The 19,679-nt window shown below is 46.1% G+C and overlaps 1 protein-coding gene across 17 annotated transcripts in view; it reads left to right on the top strand.

Annotated features, from left to right (window-relative positions):
- ZFP90 (ZFP90 zinc finger protein) overlaps nucleotides 1–19,679 on the top strand; it is a 160,433-nt gene that overhangs the window by 58,428 nt on the left and 82,326 nt on the right. For 8 of the 17 annotated variants that reach the window (XR_006263272.1, XR_006263270.1, XR_006263268.1 and 5 more), the window contains exon 1: nucleotides 17,700–17,960. Coding sequence is in view for 12 of the 17 variants with exons in the window: in XM_043435490.1 (XP_043291425.1) it covers nucleotides 17,928–17,960 (33 nt within the window). In the remaining 5 variants the exon portion in view is untranslated. Of the gene's footprint in view, nucleotides 1–10,568; nucleotides 10,665–16,933; nucleotides 17,085–17,442; nucleotides 17,664–17,696; nucleotides 17,961–19,679 lie in introns of those variants that run through there. The other 9 variants (XM_043435488.1, XM_043435485.1, XM_043435486.1 and 6 more) reach the window with 7 other exon arrangements.

The following is a 19,679-nucleotide window of genomic DNA, read 5'->3' as shown; positions in this document are numbered from 1 at the left end:
TGTGAAAATTGAGATAAGAGTTCTAGGGCATAAACTATTTCAGATATAATAAAGATAATGGATGTTTTTAACCTCAGTGCAACTGGAGACCATAGAAAATATAGATGAGTAAAGACTGGAAACACGACCTTGTTCTAGAAAGATGAAGATGTTTTGAATTGACACAAGAATGACGTACATTTTATTAGGGAAAAAAAGTAATTTATGTGTAGCCCTACAGACATGACTCATAAAATAGAACTAACTATAAAACAATTTATCTTTGTCTCCCTTTGTCCTTTAAACGTACTTATGAAGCTACCTTTTTCCCCAGCCCCTGGGTGAAATCTAAACTAAATCGCCTTCTGACCCCTTCTTCACCCCTTGGCTGATGTCTTTTTGTTCCTCCCGGAGGCTTTCTGATCAGGCCGTGAGACAGCCCCATGCTGGCTCTCTCCTGTCAGCGGCCACCTCTCATCCTCTGCAAGTGTTCGTTCATCCTCTGCCCTCCTGATCTCCGGGCGGGCAGGGAGATCCCGACACGACTACTCTCCTAGCTGCCCCGCGAAGCCATCTGGCCAGCCTGTCTCCTTCCATCAGGATTTTTCTGGCATAAGTCGCCCCAGTTCACTGTGTCCCTGAGGCTCCAAAGGACTTGTCTTGAGCTTTCTGCAGTGGTCTCCCAGAAGCCCCGTCCCCCAGGCTTGAGGTGGGGAGCGAGCATCCTTCACTATCCCCCTGGGAAGAGGAGATTCATGGCCCCAGCTCTCCAGATGTCCCCACAGCAACCAGCACACTGCAAATGCCCAGGAAATGGCAGCATCCTGGGCTCTGCCAGGGCCCAGGCAGGGGCTCTGTGGCCTCTGGGCCTTGACCACCCATGTCCTGAGCAGTTCTAAGCCCTCAGCCCCAGGGGCAACCCCAGATCCCTAAGTGACAGTTACTGAGAAGGGAAACTGGGATTCCACTCCAAGCCAAAGTTGCCTTCCTGGTCTTTGCCAACTGTCTCCAGGGAAAAGAATACTCCCCACCCTTACATGAGGTGGGTAGGTGGGCAGGTAAGAAGAAAGGTGTCCGGCAGCCACAGAAATATGGTGGATATGGCCGAGTCCCAGGCAGGCACCAAACAACCCCCACACTGGCTGCCTTGTTGGGTACCTTGGAACCATTAAGGATTTACTCAGGAGACCCAATGAGAGAACAGTTATGAGACCCCTTGCTCAGGGTGACCAAAGGGGTCTTAGAAGATCTTCTGTTTCCTGGGCTTAGAGGCAGAATGAAAACCGGACCCCAGGAAACAGAAGAGGAGAAAGCTGGGGTGAGGAAGGCAATAGGTATGGGAGGGAGAGGGGACTCAAGTCAGAGTCGCCCTGGGGACAAACCGAAGGTCTGAGGGTCAGCCTAGAAGCCCTGGGGCAGTGATCTGGGTCCTGTTTTCAGAGTGGCCCTAGAGGAGACAGATGGTCTGGAAGGCAGTGCCCTAAGAATGTCCCCACCAGCAAGCCTATCTCAGATGATTAAATGGCAGCAGATAAATTTAACTAAACGTGAGTAATGGGAACACAAAGGGGAAGTGAAGAGAAATAGAATATTTTAGCAACATAAGGAAATGAGAAGAAAATGACTTTGCAATGAAATGTCAAACTTCTGTGCCTGGAAGAGATGTAATACGGTCACTGCAGGCTCAGGGGAGCGGGGGAGTCTGTGGTTATTTCAAGCAAATTTTAATTCACTTCAATTTAATAACATATGGCCAAATTCTTTGGGGACAGTGTCAGGAGACAAAACTGGGAGTCAGAGGGTTCCAGCTCTGGTAACTGGAGTGTTTCTTGTGGTTTTACAAGGAGATGCTATACCTAAATTCATTCAGTCATCCATCCATTCATACAGGGAATGAATCTTAAAAGCTGAGGTTTAAGAAAACAAAAGATACAATTCTGCCTGCGCCCTCCCCCAGGAGATCCTGGTCAGCTGGGGAGAGACAGACAGGTAAACAGTTACAATGTAGGGACCCATTCTGGACCTAATGCTTGGTGCTCAATAGCAGTTTGTAGAATGAATGTATGATTGAAAGATTGGTTTTGAAAAGGCACCAAAAAGGAGGGAATATCAAGGTGGGTCTTGAGCGATGGGTTCCCCAGAGAGGCATGTAAGTCAAGGGCAGTCCAGGTAGCAGGGATTGCATGTGACAAGGTAGAATGGACCACAGGTAGCAAAGGGATGATGGTTATAATCCTGGGGCTGGAGGAGACTGCTCAGAGCGAGGGAGCAGGGTGAGAAGGGTCAAAGGACAAGAACAGGATCCATGGACCCTGATCATGCATCCTCAAGAAGGCAGACTCCAAAGACCCCCCCAGTCCATTATTAACTGTCCCTCACATCTTTACTCTAGGCCATGTGCCTGTTCATCCTTGGAGCTTCAACACAGACATTGCATCCACCAAGAAGCTTTTCTTTCTGGCTCAGGCTAGGGAGAGTCCCCCTTCCTCACGCCTGCGCCCAGTGTACCCTGCACCACCAACCTTGTCACTGCCCATCCCCAGTCACATTTTTAAAAAATTCATGCATGTACTTTTAAAGAAGTATTTATTTATTTGGCTGCTCTGGGTCTTAGTTGCAGCATGTGGGATCTTTAGCTGTGACATGCCAACTCTTAGTTGCAGCTTGTGATATCGAACCCCGGGCCCTTGCATTGGGAGCTCAGAGTCTTAGCCACCGGATCGCCAGGGAAATCCCCCCCACCAAGTCCCATGTTGGGTTAGTTCATCTGTAGGCTTGTCTATTTCCCAACTGAGGCTGCCATACCCAGCTCTGGTAATGCCCACACCACACTGGTCCCTTCCTGGATCCTGGCCAGGCTTTTGTGTCTATGGGACCCCATCCTAAGGATGGACAAAGTCCATCTGGAAATGTGGCTCTGGAAGCTGAAGTCTGAAATAAGGGCTGTTGGGGTGAGGGGTGAGGGTCTGGCCAAAGGAAGAGTGTTTTATTTCACATCACATTGGACTTTGCACTTTCTAGGGGGATTCTGGAAGAGCCCTGACTCAGAGCCCTTAAGACCCCAGGACTCTGACTGGAAGGGGTGAGTGGTTAGGACTATTGGGCATGGGCAACAAAGTCAGAGAAACCTGGCTCCAGGGGAGAGAAGCTGGAATGGTTGAACTGGTGGGATGGGTACCGGGCCCACTGAAGTCAAGGCTCAAAATGGCCTAGCAGAGCAGGGCCTGTAGGAGAGCCTCCTCCCTGGACAGCCGCCAGCGGGACAGGCCGCCCAAGAGAAAAATGACAGAGCTGTAGGTATCCTGGATGTCCACTAGAGGGAAACAGAGGATAAGCCAGCTGGTGGGTTGCCATGGTAACCACAGAGCCCACTGCTGCCTTATCCCTACTCTGGCAGGGAGGTGCAGAGAACGCCCAAGCTGGGTGTCACAAATGCTCCTGCATCTGTGGCCATCAGCTCCAGGCACAGGCAGGGACGAAGGACTCAGGCGACTCACTTTCTTGTTTTCTCAACTCCACTCAGGTCATACTTTTCCTGGTTGAGCCAGGCATAGCAGTTGTGGAAGAAATATAAAATGTGGTTTTGGATCAGCCAAACCAGAGCCTTCCTTTTAAAGATGAAATAGAAACCCAGAGAGGGAAAGACACATGCAGGAGACCACACAACAGCAGTCCTGTAAATGGAGCTGGAGAGAAAGACCAGTATAACAACGTGTCATTTTTTTATTACCGTTTTTTAGTTTAGAATGTTGTAAACCCCACGTTTAAATATACTTGTGTGTATGCATATATATAATGCTACAGTGTAACTGAAGAATCTCCTTTAGCTGATCACATGCATCTTTTCCTTTCTATACCATTTTCTTCCTCTCCAGTTAGTGTCTTTCCTTGTCTGGGCTTCTATTGCTTTTATAAAATGAAGAAGCTGGCCTGGCTGATCTCGAAATCCTCGCCCTCTATAATTAAGCAAAGGCTTCATTTCTAGTGAAGCCACTCACAGGACTAGTGAGTGGCTTTAATCTGTTTTGAATATTTCAAGTTCAGAGGTGGTTAGTGTAATGTAGTGTCTAGGACTCTAGTTGCAAGAGATGGAGAAGTCATTTTAAACTGGCAAAGGACAAAGGAAATTATTGGTGCATGTGATCAAACTATGCACCAGCCGGGCAACAGCTGTACACACAAATCCAGCAGGACTCATTCAGACAATCTTCCTCTCCTATGTTTTCTCTCTCATCCCCCTTTCCCATTCCCTTCTCCCACCCTCCATCGCCCATCCCTTCATAGAGGAGGGACAAGAAATTCCTTCAAGAAAGGGGGGGTGCTACTGAGACAGAAAGGAAGGGATGTTGAGCAGAAGGGGGCAGGAAAGATGCCCATTACAACATATTAAATGGGTTATCCTAGTAATTAATGAAAACTTAGGCCCTGAATCTACTGACAATAAGGGAAAAATCTGGTGGTCCAGTTTAAGGTGCAGGTGTGGTGGCCTGCATGCACAGTGACCATCAGGCGAGTCTCAGTAGCAGCCAGACTCTGGTCTGATGACTAGTGGGTGGTGATCCACAGAGGGGCATGAGAGCTCGGGGGGGAAACTGTGCTGAGCCTATAGGGTCAGAGGCAGGCAGAAGACCCCATTGGAGGGGCCCTCGGAACGGATCACCAGAGACTCAACTGTAACGTGGGAGAGTATATGCACAGGGTTTCCCAGTGGCTCAGATGGTAAAGAATCTGTCTGAAATGTGGGGGACCCAGGTTTGATCCCTGGGTTGGAAAGATCCCCTGGAGAAGAGAATGGCTACCCACACCAGTATTCTTGCCTGGAGAATTCCATGGACAGAGGAGCCTGGCAGACTACAGTTCATGGGGTCGCAAAGAATTGGACACGACTGAGCGACTAACATTTCACTTTCCAAGAGCATGCCTGAGATAGGATGAATCCTGGATCTGACACTTGGTAGCTAAGTGACCTTGGCACACTTCTTAAATTTTCTGAACCTGTTTCCTCATATGTAAAATTGGGATGAGAATATCTATTTCATAGGTTGTTGAATTCAGTTGCTGTAGTGAATGTGAGGCACCTAGCCAGGCAGAAACTTCCAATAACTGTTATTGCCATGTGGATATCTTTTCAGCAGTAGATGCACAGTGGCAGGCAGGTGGCTTGAGCCCCACACTCCACCGAAGGATGCTCTGGAAGTTGCAAACTGACTGAAGCAGGTGCTTGGTCTTATCTGCAGTAGAGGACCAGGGTGCTGAGACTCGCTTCCCTGAGTCAGGGAAGCTCAGCCAAAGATGGTTAGGGGTAGCTCAGCCCTCAAAGCTCAGCCAAAGATCTTGCTTGCAGTGGAGGGCTGAAGATACACAGCCCCCACTCAGGGCCCCCGTCTAGTCTTTCTGGCTCAAGTGTGCACACGGAAGATAGTCAGGGGACCTGAGTTCCCTGGTACTCCAGGAATTGCTGGTTTTCTGACTTAACAGGGTTGGATTTGGGCCAGCTACTTTTGCCAGGACCTGTATCCTGTCACGAATTTTCATGGAAACTGGAGAGTGGCACATTTTAATGAATGTTTTAAAATGACTGGAACTTGAATATGCCTGTGTTATAGGGGAGGCCCCAGCCAGAAACCTAGACCCTTAGCAGACCGAGTGAAGAGTTAATGGTCAAATCTATGTGGGCAGTAAAAGAGCAGGCGATGTAGAAAACACATTACCTCTGCCCTGGCTGAGACAGAGTCCCGCTGAATCTAGCATCTTCTGCTCTGCAACACCCTTGCCACCACGTTTCAGGGTGTAAAGAGGCTTTCGGGTACCACTAGCACACTTAGAGGCTCCCCCCCAATCTCCCTAGCCCAACCCCTGTGCAGGGAACCTGGACGGGACCTGCAGGAAGGTCTTTTCAGCAGGAGAACTGTGAGTCTGCAGCAGATGCTGAGGTAGTTGTCATGGAGACAGGAGGATGCAGAGAAGAAAGTGACTCTTGATTGGCTGGGCGGCTTGTAACGGCAAGCTGGCATGGTGGTCTACCCGCAGGTATGAACCTGTTCGAGGAAACTGGCCACTCGGATGTCTGTGCTTTGTGGCCAGTCTATAACTGTCCCCTGACCTCCAGCAGCAGAGCCGGATGGCGTATGGCCTCGCTTTCCCTGAGAGGTGCCCTGACCCTCCCGTCCAGAGTGCAGACCTCCAGCAGAAGGAAGGGGACCATGCCTGGGACCCAGGGGTCAGTGTCTAGAGCTACTCAAGGCTGCTCTTGGGCTCCCCACAGACCATCCCCCCATTCCGCAGTGGGTTTGGCTTCCTCCCCAGGGCTCAGAGCCCTGTGGGATATCCAGAGCGGCAGTCATCTGACAGGCACCAGTTAGCACTCAGACCTTAGGTGAACTGGTTTGGGAGGATGGTTAGGGGTAGCTCGGGTTTGGGGCAGGATTTCAGAACATGAGGAGGAATCAGAGATTCCTCCCGGGTGTGTGTGTGTGTCTGTGAATCTGTCTATGCAGAAATCCAAGCCAGCCACCAGAGTGATGTGACTCAAGGGGTTTTGCCCTCCAAAATCTCCAGCTGGTCCTGTCTCAGGTTTTATAAATAATCCTTGAAATGGACATTTGAAAACTTTTTAATCTTAGGTTAAAAAATGGATAAACCTATCTTTGCACCATTTTGCTATCCTACTGCCATTGAGCACCGAAGGCTGAGCACACCCAGCTCCAGCCCAGCTTAGGTCTCCCTCCTGCCTCTCAGAGATCCCTTCTGATCCCTAGAGCCTGTGATGAGTGACATCTCATTCTTTCAAAGATCACCTGTCTTTTCTCTCACTACTTTTAAGATCTTTGGGTTTTTTTGTTTGTTTGTTTGTTTGTTTCACTAAGATGTGTCTCAGTGTAAGTGTCTTTTTATTTATCTGGCTCGGGATGTTGGTATTCCAGAATCTGTAAGTTTGTAGCTTTCATCAGTTCTGAAAATTCTCAGCCTTTATCTTTTCAAATATTACTCAGACCCATTATTTTCTTCTTTTATTCTTTTGGAACCCAGTTAAATACATTATGCATTCTCAGTCACTTGTCATGTCCAACTCTTTGTCTGCCTTTGGACTGTAGCCTCCCAGGCTCCTCTCTCCATGGGATTCTCCAGGCAAGCATACTGGAGTGGGTTGCCATGCCCTCCTCCAGGGGATCTTCCTGACCCAGAGATCAAACCTGGTTCTCCTGCATTGTTGGCATATTCTTTTATTTTTGGTAGAAACTGACATGCTGATTTTATTTTTTTTATTTTTTTCCATTTATTTTTATTAGTTGGAGGCTAATTACTTTACAATATTGTAGTGGTTTTTGTCATATATTGACATGAATCAGTCATGGATTTACATGTATTCCCCATCCCGATCCCCCCTCCCACCTCCCTCTCTACCCGATCCCTCTGGGTCTTCCCAGTGCACCAGGCCCAAGCACTTGTCTCATGCATCCAACCTGGGCTGGTGATCTGTTTCACCCTAGATAATATACATGTTTCGATGCTGTTCTCTCGAAACATCCCACCCTCGCCTTCTCCCACAGAGTCCAAAAGTCTGTTCTGTACGTCTGTGTCTCTTTTTCTGTTTTGCATATAGGGTTGTCGTTACCATCTTTCTAAATTCCATATATGTGTGTTAGTATACTGTAATGGTCTTTATCTTTCTGGCTTACTTCACTCTGTATAATGGGCTCCAGTTTCATCCATCTCATTAGAACTGATTCAAATGAATTCTTTTTCATGGCTGAGTAATATTCCATGGTGTATATGTACCACAGCTTCCTTATCCATTCGTCTGCTGATGGGCATCTAGGTTGCTTTGTTGGCAGATTCTTTACTGCTGAGCCACTGGGGAAACTCAGATCAGATATATTATAGCTCTCTGCTTTACATCTTTTCCTTCTCTTTGTCCTTTTGTGAATAATTTCCTGAGGTCTAGATTCTGCTCACTGGTTTTCTCTCCAACTATGCCTAATCTGCTGTTAACTCTGTGTGTGAAGTTTTAAATGTTACCTACATGAAAGTGAAGTGAAAGTCACTCAGTTGTGTCCGACTCTGCGACCCCATGGACTATACAGTCCATGGAATTCTCCAGGCCAGAATACTGGAGTGGGTGGCCTTTCCCTTCTTCAGGGGATTGAACCCAGGTCTCTTGCGTTGCAGGCGGATTCTTTACCAGCTGAGCCACAAGGGAAGCCCAAGAACACTGGAGTGGCCTTTCCCTTCTCCAGTGGATCTTTTCGACCCAGGAATCAAACCAGGGTCTCCTGCATTGCAGATTTTTTACCAATTGAGCTATCAGGGAAGCCTGTAACCTACTATAGTTTTTCATTTATAAGAATTCTACTTGGATCTTATTCAGTTCTGTTTTATAAGATTAATATAAAAATCTTGATCTCTACTCATACACTAAACCCATACTTGAATTTATTAAAATAATTTTTGAAACATATTAGACATATTATTATTAATTCTGTGTTTGAGAACTCCATTTGACATTGTTATAAATCTGACTATACAGTTTTTTCCTGTCTGTCATTCTTTGTTCCTTGTTTCCTATATGTGTTTTGTGATTCAAGACTGTGAGCTCCTATTTCTTGGGAACATAGTTTCCTCCAGGCAGGATTTGTGCTTACTTTTGCCAGATGCTCCATTAACTTGGGACCAACAGAAACTAAGTTTTTAGTTTGTGAAGGTTTTTTTTTTTTTGGCTGTGATTGGTCTTTGTTGCTGCACACGGGCTTCCTCTAGTCAGGGCTAGTAGTACCCTTTGTTGCAGTGCTTGGGCTTCTCGTTGCATTGGCTTCTCTTGTTGCAGAGCACAGGCTCTAGGCTCCTAGGCTTCAGTAGTTGTGGCTCATGGGCTCTGGCGCACAGGCTTAGTCGCTCTGTGGCATGTTGGAGATCTTCCCGGACCAGGGATCGAACCTGTGTCCCCCACACTGGCAGGCAGATTCTTAACCGCCTACACCACCAGGGAAGCCCCTAGCTTGAAGTTTTTTAGAGCACTCAGGGACTGTGAATTCAGGTTGCAAATCCACATAGGGACCCTCTTGTTGTTGTTACAAATTCTCCGGGGAGATATGTTCCACCTCTTCCACTCATTGCCAAGATTTGAAACAGGCAATTTACCTTTAGTCTCCACCAGGCGGGTGTTCACCCTTGGGGTCCCAATTTGAATTGGGGTGTGTTTGTGTGTCTTCTGTTAGATACCCATCCTTGGACGGGGTTTGAGTTTCATCACCTGGCCTCAGTACTTACAGGACCATGAAGCAAAGTTCAGGTTTGTCTCATCTGGCAAATGACTTCCAGGTGAAAACTAGTTTTCCGTGGTCTGTCTACTACTCTGAGTTAGTTTTGCTTCATTTTGGCTCTGTGTGTTCCTTACCCATTTTGTAATTCCCCAATGCCTTTAAAAAGATTTTCAAAATATTTCATCGATAAAATGGACGTGTGTTCGTGAGTTCTTTAGAGGAAACCCGCTAATACTAGACTTGCGAGCTCTGACTCTGCTTCAGCCTCTTTTAACCGCCTCAGCTTCTTCTCATAATCAATTAATTACACAGCCTCTTAACTGTTGTGAGCTGAACCCCTGCCCCACCTCCCCCGGCAACCGAAGCCCAGTCGTTTTTCCACTGCATCCACTTACTACACAAATAATGAAAATGCAGCCTGCTCTCCTTACACTCCCTCATCCTGTTCTCTAATTCCCTTTTCCCTTGCTTTGGGGAGGCCTTGGGGTAGTTTATAAACCCTCCCCTTCTTCTGGGTGCTCGCAATGTTTTCTTTCTCCCATTCTTCTGGCTGCGGGTGTAGAACCTCACATTCCCCACTAGGTGGAGGGCTTGCTCTTCTGAAGAATTCTTCCTTTAGTCACCTCACGTGCGTGTATGCTCAATTTCTTAAATCGTGTCTCTGCAACTCCATGGACTGTAGCCTGGCAGGCTCCTCTGTCCATGGGATTTCCCAGCCCATACAGGAGCCGGTTGCCTTTTACTCTTCCATGTGATCTTCCAGACCCAGAGATCAAACCTGTTTCTCCTGCGTGTCCTGCCTTGTCAGGCGGATTCTTTACGCCTGAGCCACCATGGAAAGCCATCATATATAACACACAGCAGTGTTAATGATACGGCTCATACCACATTACATCTCTAGTACTCATTTATAACTGGACATTTATATCTCTTGACTGCCTTTATCCAGTTTCCTGTCCCCCCTACCTCTGCCTCTGGTAAGTACAAATATGATCTTTTTTTCTATGACTTTGTATGTTTATTTGGTTTTAAAGTATAATTGACCTGCAACACTATGTTAGTTCTGTTACACAACATAGTGATTTTTTTTCTATTCATGTCAAATGATCGCCTAGTTACAGTAGAGCACCACAAAGACATTACTTTGTCACTGACTGTATTTGCCACACTGTAATTTTATACAGATGGCTCATCTCAAGACTGGAAGTTTGTACCTCTTAATCTTCCTCATCTATTTCTCCCCCCAACCCCTTCTCCTAGGTAACCACTTCTGTTCTTTGTATCTGTAACTCTGTTTCTGTTTTATGTTTCATTTGTTTTGCTTTTCAGATTCCACATAGGCGTGAAATCAAACAGTATTTGTCTTTCTGTGACATATTTTACCTTGCATAGCGCCCTCTAGGTCCATCCATGTTGTAAAAAATGGTAAGATTTCATTCTTTTTTATGGCTAATATTCTATTGTGTATATACCACATCTTCTTTATCCATTTGTGTGTTGATGGGCACTTGGGTTGCCCATCATGGGTTGATGGGTACTTGGCTATTGTAAATAATGCTGCAGTGAACATAGGGGTACATATCTCTTTTGTAACTAAGTGTTTTTGTTTTCCTTGGATAAATGCCCAGGAGTGAAATTATTGGATCATGGTAGTTCTATTTTTAATATTTTGAAAAATCTCCAACTGTTTTTCATAGTGGCTGTAGCACTTTACATTCCCACCAACAGTGCATGAGGGTTCCCTTTTCTCAGTATCCTAACATTTTTTATTTGTTGTCTTTTTTATAATAATCATTCTGACAGGTGTGAGGTGATATCTTACTGTGGTTTTGTTTTCACTTCCTTGATGAGTGATGTTGAGATCTTTTCATATGTCTGTATGTCTTCTTTGGAAAAACGTCTGTCCAGATCTTCTGCCCACTTTTAAAATTTGGTTGTTTGGTTTTTTATGTTGAGTTGTACAAATATTTTGAGTTCTCTGAATATTTTGAATATTAACCCCTTATTGGATATATCATTTACAGGTATCTTCAGTAGATTTTTTTTTCCTGTTTCATTAGTAGGTGTCCTGTTTCATTAGTAGGTGGTCTTTTTATTTTATTGATATTTCCTTTGCAGGGGAAAAGTTTTTTGTTTGATGTAGCCTCATTAGCTTATTTTTGCTTTTGTTTCCCTTGCCCCGATAGACATATCAAAAAATATATTACTAAGACCTCTGTCAAAGAGAGTATTGCCTATGTTTTCTTCTGAACATTTTATGATTTCAGGTTTTACATTTGAGCCTTTAATCCATTTGAATTTATTTTTGTGCACAGTGTGAGAGAGTATCAGTTTGATTCTTTTGCATGTAGCTGTCCAGTTTTCCCAACACTGTTTATCAAAGAGGCTCTCTTTTTTCCCCCCATTGTATATTCTTGTCTTCTTTGTCATAGATTAATTGCCCGTATAAGTGTAGCTTCATTTCTGGGCTCTCTATTCTGTTCCATTGATGTATGTGTCTGCTTTTGTGCCAATACCATTTAGATCACTGCAGCTTCATCATATAGCTTGACATCAGGAAGTGTGATACCTCCGACTTTGTTCTTTTCTCAAAATTGTTTTGGCTATTCAGGGTTTTTAATGTTTCCATACACATTTTAGGATAATTTTTTTAGTTCTGTGAAAAACACCATTTGTCCCTCTTTTTTAATTATCTATTTTTATTTATTTTAATTAATTTTTGGCTATGCTGGGTCTTCGTTGTTGTGCAAGAGCTTTGTCTAGTTGCTGCAAGTGGGGGGCTACTCTCTAGTTGAGGTGCTCGGGTTTCTTATTACGATGGCTTCTCTTGTTGCAGAGCATGGGCTCTAGAGTACACAGTAGTTTGGCGCACGGGCTTAGTTGCTCCGTGGCATGTGGAATTTTCCCGGACTAGGGATCGAACCAGGTCCGAGAAGGACCTGGGATTGGCAGGTAGATTCTTAACGACTGGACCAACAGAGAAGTCCCTCATCTCTCTTTTGAATGCAGAAGAATTTAGTCTCAGCTCTGAGTCCTGGTTACCAATTCTGGAACAACAGGAAATATTTCTCTTATCCCCTCATAGCAGTAAGTGACTCCACTGCTGCTAATCCAGTGGTTCCCATCACACTTAAAGTAAAATCCACACTCCTTATCATAGCCTCTAAAACCTTGCTTCATCAAACCCCAGCCTAACTGCCTGACCTCTGTGTCACTCTCCCTCCCCTTCACTCTGCTACAGTTACATTAGGTATGTTTTGAAAACCCATCCAGTTTGTCTCCACCCTGGGACTTCGGCACCCTCAGGTCCTCCAGCCTGAAGTTCTTTTCTCCCTCGTGTTCCTGCAGTTGCCTCCTTAAGTCTCAGTCTACTAAGTCCTTGCCTCAGAGCAGCCTCCTTAGACCCCTCATTCATATTTCTGAATGATGCTTGCTTTGTTCCAGAGCATTATATTCCTGCAGCAGTGGTAGAAAGCGTTATTTTTTTTTAATATCCATCCTCTTGGTAAAGCATGTAAGGAACATTTATTTGCAATTATTTTCTACCACATGGATGTGTGATTGTCTAATGTCAAAAAGTCAAGTCTAAGTCTAGTAAGTTTTTAGACTATTTGTGATATATAAAACATAATTGATGGTTTAGTCACTAAGATGTGTCCAACTCTTGTGACCCCATGGACTGTAGCCTGCCAGGCTCCTCTGTTCATGGGATTCTCCAGGCAAGAGTACTGGAGTGGGTTGCCATTTCCCTCTTCAGGGGATCTTCCTGACAAAACATAATTATATAAATCTAATTCTTTGTGTCGAAATTTCCCGTCATTTATATATTTCCCCAAGCACAAAATGGGGACACTAAGCAATGGTATACTAAGCTATTAATACTAAGGAATCAAGAAATGAAGTGAAAGTCACTCAGTCGTGTCCAACTCTTTATGACCCCATGGAATTCTCTAGGCCAGAGTGCTGGAATGGGTAGCCTTTCCCTTCTCCAGTGGATCTTCCTAACCCAGGGATTGAATCCAGGTTTCCTGCATTGCAGGCAGATTCTTTACCAGCTGAACCACACAAGGGAAGACCAAGAATACTGGAGTGGGTAGCCTATCCCTTCCCCAGAGGATCTTACTGACCCAGGAATCAAACCGAGGTCTCCTGCATTGCAGGCAGATTCTTTACCAACTGAACTATCAAAAGTAATCAAATAACACTGTAATCTGATCACATGGACCACAGCCTTGTCTAACTCAATGAAACTATGAGCCATGCGTGTAGGGCAGCCAAGACAGACGGGTCATGATGGTGAGTTTTGACAAAACTTGGTCCACTGGAGAAGGGAATGGCAAACCACTTCAGTATTCTTGCCTTGAGAGCCCCATGAACAGTATGAAAAGGCAAAAAGATAGGACACTGAAAGATGAACTCCCCAGGTTGGTAGGTGCCCAATATGCTACAGGAGATCAGTGGAGAAATAACTCCAGAAAGAATGAAGAGACAGAGCCAAAACAAAAACAATACCCAGTTGTGGATGTGACTGGTGATGGAAATAAAGTCCAAAGTTGTATAGAGCAATATTGCATAGGAACCTGGAATGTTAGGTCCATGAATCAATGCAAACTGGAAGTGGTCAAACAGGAGATGGCAAGAGTGAACATCGACATTTTAGGAATCAGTGAACTTAAATGGACTGGAATGGGTGAATTCAGCTCAGATGACCATTATATCTACTACTGTGGGCAAGAATCCCTTAGAAGAAATGGAGTAGCCATCACAGTCCACAAAAGAGTCCAAAGTGCAGTATTTGGATGCAGTCTCAAAAACGACAGAATTATCTCTGTTCATTTCCAAGGCAAACCATTCAATATTGCAGTAATCCAAGTCTATGCCCTGACCAGTAATGCTGAAGAAGCTGAAGTTGAATGGTTCTATGAAGACCTACAAGACCTTCTAGAACTAACACCCAGAAAAGATGTCCTTTTCATTATAGGGGACTGGAATGCAAAAGTAGAAGTCAAGAAACACCTGGAATAACAGGCAAATTTGGCCTTGGAGTACAGAATGAAGCAGGGCAAAGGCTAATAGAGTTTTGCCCAGAGAACGCACTGGTCATAGCAAACACCCTTTTTCAACAACACAGGAGAAGACTCTACACATGGACATCACCAGATAGTCAATACTGAAATCAGATTGATTACATTCTTTGCAGCCAAAGATGGAGAAGTTCTATACAGTCAGCAAAAACAAGACTGGGAACTGACTGTGGCACAGACCATGAACTCCTTATTGTTAAATTCAGACTTAAATTGAAGTAGGAAAAACCACTAGACCATTCAGGTATGACCTAAATAAAAATCAAATCCCTTATGATTATACAGTGGAAGTGACAAATAGATACAAGGGATTAGATCTGATAGACAAAGTGCCTGAAGAACTATGGACAGAGGTTCATGACATTGGACAGGAGGCAGGGATCAAGACCATCCCCAAGGAAAAGAAATGCAAAAAGGCAAAATGGTTGTCTGAGGAGGTCTTACAAATAGCTGTGAATAGGAGAGAAGTAAAAGGCAAAGGAGAAAAGGAAAGATATACCCGTTTGAGTGCAGAGTTCCAAAGAATAGCAAGGAGAGATAAGAAAGCCTTCCTCAGTGATCAGTGCAAAGAAATAGAGGAAAACAATAGAATGGGAAAGTCTAGAGATCTCTTTAAGAAAATTAGAGATACCAAGGGAACACTTCATGCAAAGATGGGCACAATAAAGGACAGAAATGGTATGAACCTAACAGAAGCAGAAGATACTAAGAAGAGGTGGCAAAAATACACAGAACTATATAAAAAAGATCTTCACTACCCAGATAACCACAATGGTATGATCACTCACCTAGAGCCAGATATCTTGGAATGTGAAGTCAAGTGGGCCTTAGGAAGCATCACTACGAACAAAGCTAGCGGAGGTGATAGAATTCAAGTTGAGCTATTTCAAATCCTAAAAGGTGATGCTGTGAAAGTGCTGCACTCAATATACCAGCAAATTTGGAAAACTCAGCAGTGGCCACAGGACTGGAAAAGGTCAGTTTTCATTCCAATCCCAAAGAAAGGCAATCCCAAAGAATGCTCAGACTATCACACGATTGCACGCATCTCACATGCTAGTAAAGTAATGCTCAAAGTTCTCCAAGCCAGGCTTCAACAGTATGTGAACCTTGAACCTCTACATGTTCAACCTGGATTTAGCAAAGCCAGAGGAGCCAAAGATCAAATTGCCAACATCCGTTGGGTCATTGAAAAAGCAAGAGAGTTTCAGAAAAATATCTGCTTCTGCTTTATTGACTATGCCAAAGCCTTTGACTGTGTGGACCACAACAAACTGTGGAAAATTCTTCAGGAGATGGGAATACCAGACCACCTGACCTGCCTCTTGAGAAATCTGTATGCAGGTCAGAAAGCAACAGTTAGAACTGGACATGGAACAAGAGTGGTTCCAAATCGAGAAAGGAGTACATCAAGGCTGTATATTGTTACCCTGCTTATTTAGCTTATATGCAGAGTACATCATGAGAAATGCTGGGCTGGATGAAGCACAAGCTGGAATCAAGGTTGCCAGGAGAAATATCAATAGCCTCAGATATGCAGATGACACCACCCTTATGGCAGGAAGGGAAAAATAACTAAAGAATTTCTTGATGAAAGTGAAAGTGGAGAGTGAAAAAGTTGGCTTAAAACTCAACATTCAGAAAACTAAGATTGTGGCATCTGGTTCCATCACTTCATGGCAAATAGATGGGGAAACAGCGGAAAAAGTGACAGACTTTATTTTGGGGGGCTCCAAAATCACTGCAGATGGTGACTGCAGCCATGAAATTAAAAGATGCTTGCTCCTTGGAAGAAAAGCTATGACAAACTTAGCTATTAAAAAAGCAGAGACATCATTTTGCTGACAAAGGTCCATATAGTCAAAACTATGGTTTTTCCAGTAGTCATGTACAAATGTAAGAGCTGAACCATAAAGAAGGCTGAGCACCAAAGAACTGATGCTTTCAAACTGTGGTGCTGGAAAAGACTCTTGAGAGTCCCTTGGACTGAAAGGGGAGCCAACCAGTCCATCCTAAAGGAAATCAGTCCTGAATATTCATTGGAAAGACTGAAGCTGAAGCTGAAGCTCCAATACTTTGGCCCCCTGATGCGAAGAACTGACTCCTTTGAAAAGACTGACGCTGGGAAAGATTGAAGGCAGGAGGAGAAAGGGGCCACAGAGGATGAGATGGCTGGATGGCATCACCAACTCAATGGACATGAGTTTGAGTAAACTCTGGGAGTTGGCGATGGACAGGGAGGCCTGGTGTGCTGCAGTCCATGGGGTCCTAAAGAGAAGGAGAGGACTGAGCGACTGAACGGATAGAACATTGTAATTCCCTGGTGGCTCAGTCAAGTAAAGGATCCACCTTCAACGTAGGAGACACCAGTTGGACCCCTGGGTCTGGAAGATCCCCTGGAGAAGGAAATGACCATCCACTCTAGTATTCTTCTTGCCTGGAAAAATCCCATGGACAGAGGAGCCTGTGGGCTGCAGTCTATGGGATCCCAACAGTCGGACAGGACTTAGCGACTAAACCATAAGAACCACAGTACAGTTTGTTTTTGAATACTGTTCAAGAGGCTATCGGGGGATTCATCTGAAGGCTTTTTGTTTTTTCTTTCTATAGTACCAACTATTTCATCAAGTATTTTAGTCGTAGTATATGTGGTCTGGGGAGTCCGTGTCCAAGCTTTCAGCAGTGACCCACGAGTGAAGACGGCATAGAAGTAACATGTTACCCCGTGCCCTTCACGGTCTTATTCCTATGACTGAAGTCAGTAAGTGAAACTGTCTTGTTGTCATGTTTACCTTTTATGCCTAGTCACAGGAGTGCATGCTCGCTTCGCAAAAGCAGGATCTTTCCTGCCCGATCTATCGGAGTATCCTGCCACGAGCAACACAACCCTGGCACAGAGAAGACGCTCGATGACTGTTACTCGGACGGAGGAGTAGTCAAGCTCCACTCTCTGCCCCATTGGGCCCTGACAGCGGTCCCCACCCGGGCGCCTCGGAAAACGCGCGTCCTCTCCGGCAGCCTCGGTGGGACCCAGGCGCGGGCGCCTCTGGGAAGTGTAGTCTCGCGCCCGCCACAGCCGGGTGGGTGGAGGGCGCCAAGCTCCGCGTGCGCAGGCGCACTTCCCGCTCTACCAGGCCGCTGCGGCCATTGTCCAGCCGCGGTGCGGCTAAGGCCGCTTTAGGCTGCCTCGAGCGCTTCAGAATTGCAGAGCACTAAGCCTGCAGCGGGGGCGGGAGCCTCGGCCGGAGCCCCGTGTGGGCCCGAGGCTGCGAAGTCGGGAGCCACAGCAGGCGGTGATTCCGAGTGTGCGGGTCGGGGCGGCCCCTCCCACGAGCTTGGCGTGCGTGCGCGCAGCCGCGCCCACCGTCCCGCGGGTGGGACTGGGCGTGGCCGGAGGAGGGTGTCCGGCCGGCGGCGAGCCTTTCATTTCTGGGAGGCAGGCCCAGGCGGGGCCCGCGCGCTTCCCCACCTCTCTACTCTGGAGAAGTGGCTGGGGGGCGGAGGCGGGCGGGCCGCGGTGGGGTCGGCGGTCACTGCCGGCTGAGTGGGCCCTCTTCTCTCTCCCCAGACCCTGTCCCTGGGAGCCCTGCCCGGCGACGCAGGGATGGCCCCGAGGCCTCCGACGGCCAGGCACCAGGTGAGCAGCCCGTCGCTATCCCGGGGTGTATTTGGAGCGGTCATTGTTCTCCACTTGAGCGAATCCCTTTCCCGGCTCTTTCGCCCCCTCCGAGCCTCCTAGCCTTGCGAAACCAGGGTGTCCAGAGCTCGGCGGAGCGGGCTTCTCCGAAGGGGGGCTGCATTGTGGGAAGGAGGGGACCAGGGAGGAGTGGGCTTGTGGGAGGTGTTGAGAGTGGATGGTTTGGGGAGTGCCAATGTTGAGACTCCTGAGTGCCCAGCCAATTCCTTGAACTCTTTCGATTAGGTATCTGGAGGGCGGGGTGACAGGATAGAAAACTAGAGGGGAAAGTGACTGTGAGTGAAAGAGAGAGGAGCCCCAGCTTCTGACCCAGGGGCCAGAGAGAGACCTTAAGGGGCCAGAGAAGCCTGGTCTGGACTTGCTTAGGAAGAGGCTGGAGATGATCTCTTCCCGGGCAAGGAGGGAAACAACAAAGGAAGATTGTCCCATAGCTTTTCGTGTTCTTTTCTGCTTTAACTGGTATAGTAATGCACGTCCCAGGATGTCCAGCCTTCAACTTAATTAATATGATGCTGATTTGTGAACCTATTTATTCTTGTGAGAGAGGAGGTACTTTCTAGAAGCATCCCAACTCTGAGCTTACCCATAGAATTACATAGAGTCTATCCGTGAAAATATAACAAGGTTCAGTTGGTGTTTTAATCCACACTCTCCTTACAGTTAAGGGGGAAAAAATCACAAATTCTAATTGCTAGGGCAGGAGACAGTCGAATCAGATAAAAATTACCGATGTTCTTTAAAGCAGTTTATAATAAATTAAACACAGTATATCATGCCTTTATATTATTTTACTTCTTGTTACATGTTTTCATTTTAATGAGTGAGCCTTCAGGAGTAAGACAAGTAACAAAACTAGAACAAAACAGTTACTTGGTTTGAGGAGAGCCAGAGCAAATCACTGTCATCAGCACCTTTCCACATAAAGTGTTTCCTCAGTAGCTTGTGAGAATTCAGATGACTTAACATACTTAACGCCTCATGGAGGTGATGATCATTTCCACGTTGGGGGTAGGATTATGTTTTGATGATGAAAATGGATCTGTATTCTGAGCAGTGAATTTAGGGACCTCTTTAACTTTCACTTTTAAGCCTGTGTTCCCTAAAGCACAAGGTTCAGCTGTATTCTCAGAGAATGGCCTGACGGTGTTCACTTGGTTTACCTACTGCAGGCTGCAGTTGATGACCAGGTCGGAGGACAGGACATGACAGAACGCTGGCCCTACAAATGGGGCTTTTTAGGCAGAAATTTCCCTTTGTCAGTGGTTCCCTTTCTGTGAGCATGGCCCTTAGAGGAGTGCAAAAGTTGAGTAGTGAGTCATGTGACTACTTATCCAGGAAGTTAATTTAGTAGGGGAAGACAGCCTCATGTAGAAGTATAGCACTAGAAAGGTGGTGTCAAGTGTTGCTGCAGAGATCCAGAGCCTGCTGCGAGTTCAGAAGGGAAAGGAAAGTGTGCCTGCAGGAAAGAGTCAGTGGGGATTGCATCTTTGAATAGGAGCAGGGTCGAAGCAAGTGAAAATGAAGGGAGTGGGAACAGAGCTGATTGACTGTGGTCAGGGGTTGGGGAGCTTCCCAAGTGGCTCAGTGGTTAAAAAAATCCACCTGCCAGTACAGGAGATGTGGGTTTGATCCCTGGGTCGGGAAGATCCCCTGCAGAAG

The sequence above is a fragment of the Cervus canadensis genome, chromosome 18 (assembly GCF_019320065.1).
Source record: "Cervus canadensis isolate Bull #8, Minnesota chromosome 18, ASM1932006v1, whole genome shotgun sequence".
NCBI classification, from domain to species: domain Eukaryota; kingdom Metazoa; phylum Chordata; class Mammalia; order Artiodactyla; family Cervidae; genus Cervus; species Cervus canadensis.
Note: the sequence above shows the minus strand (reverse complement) of the source record. Positions and strands in the feature narration are given on the sequence as shown.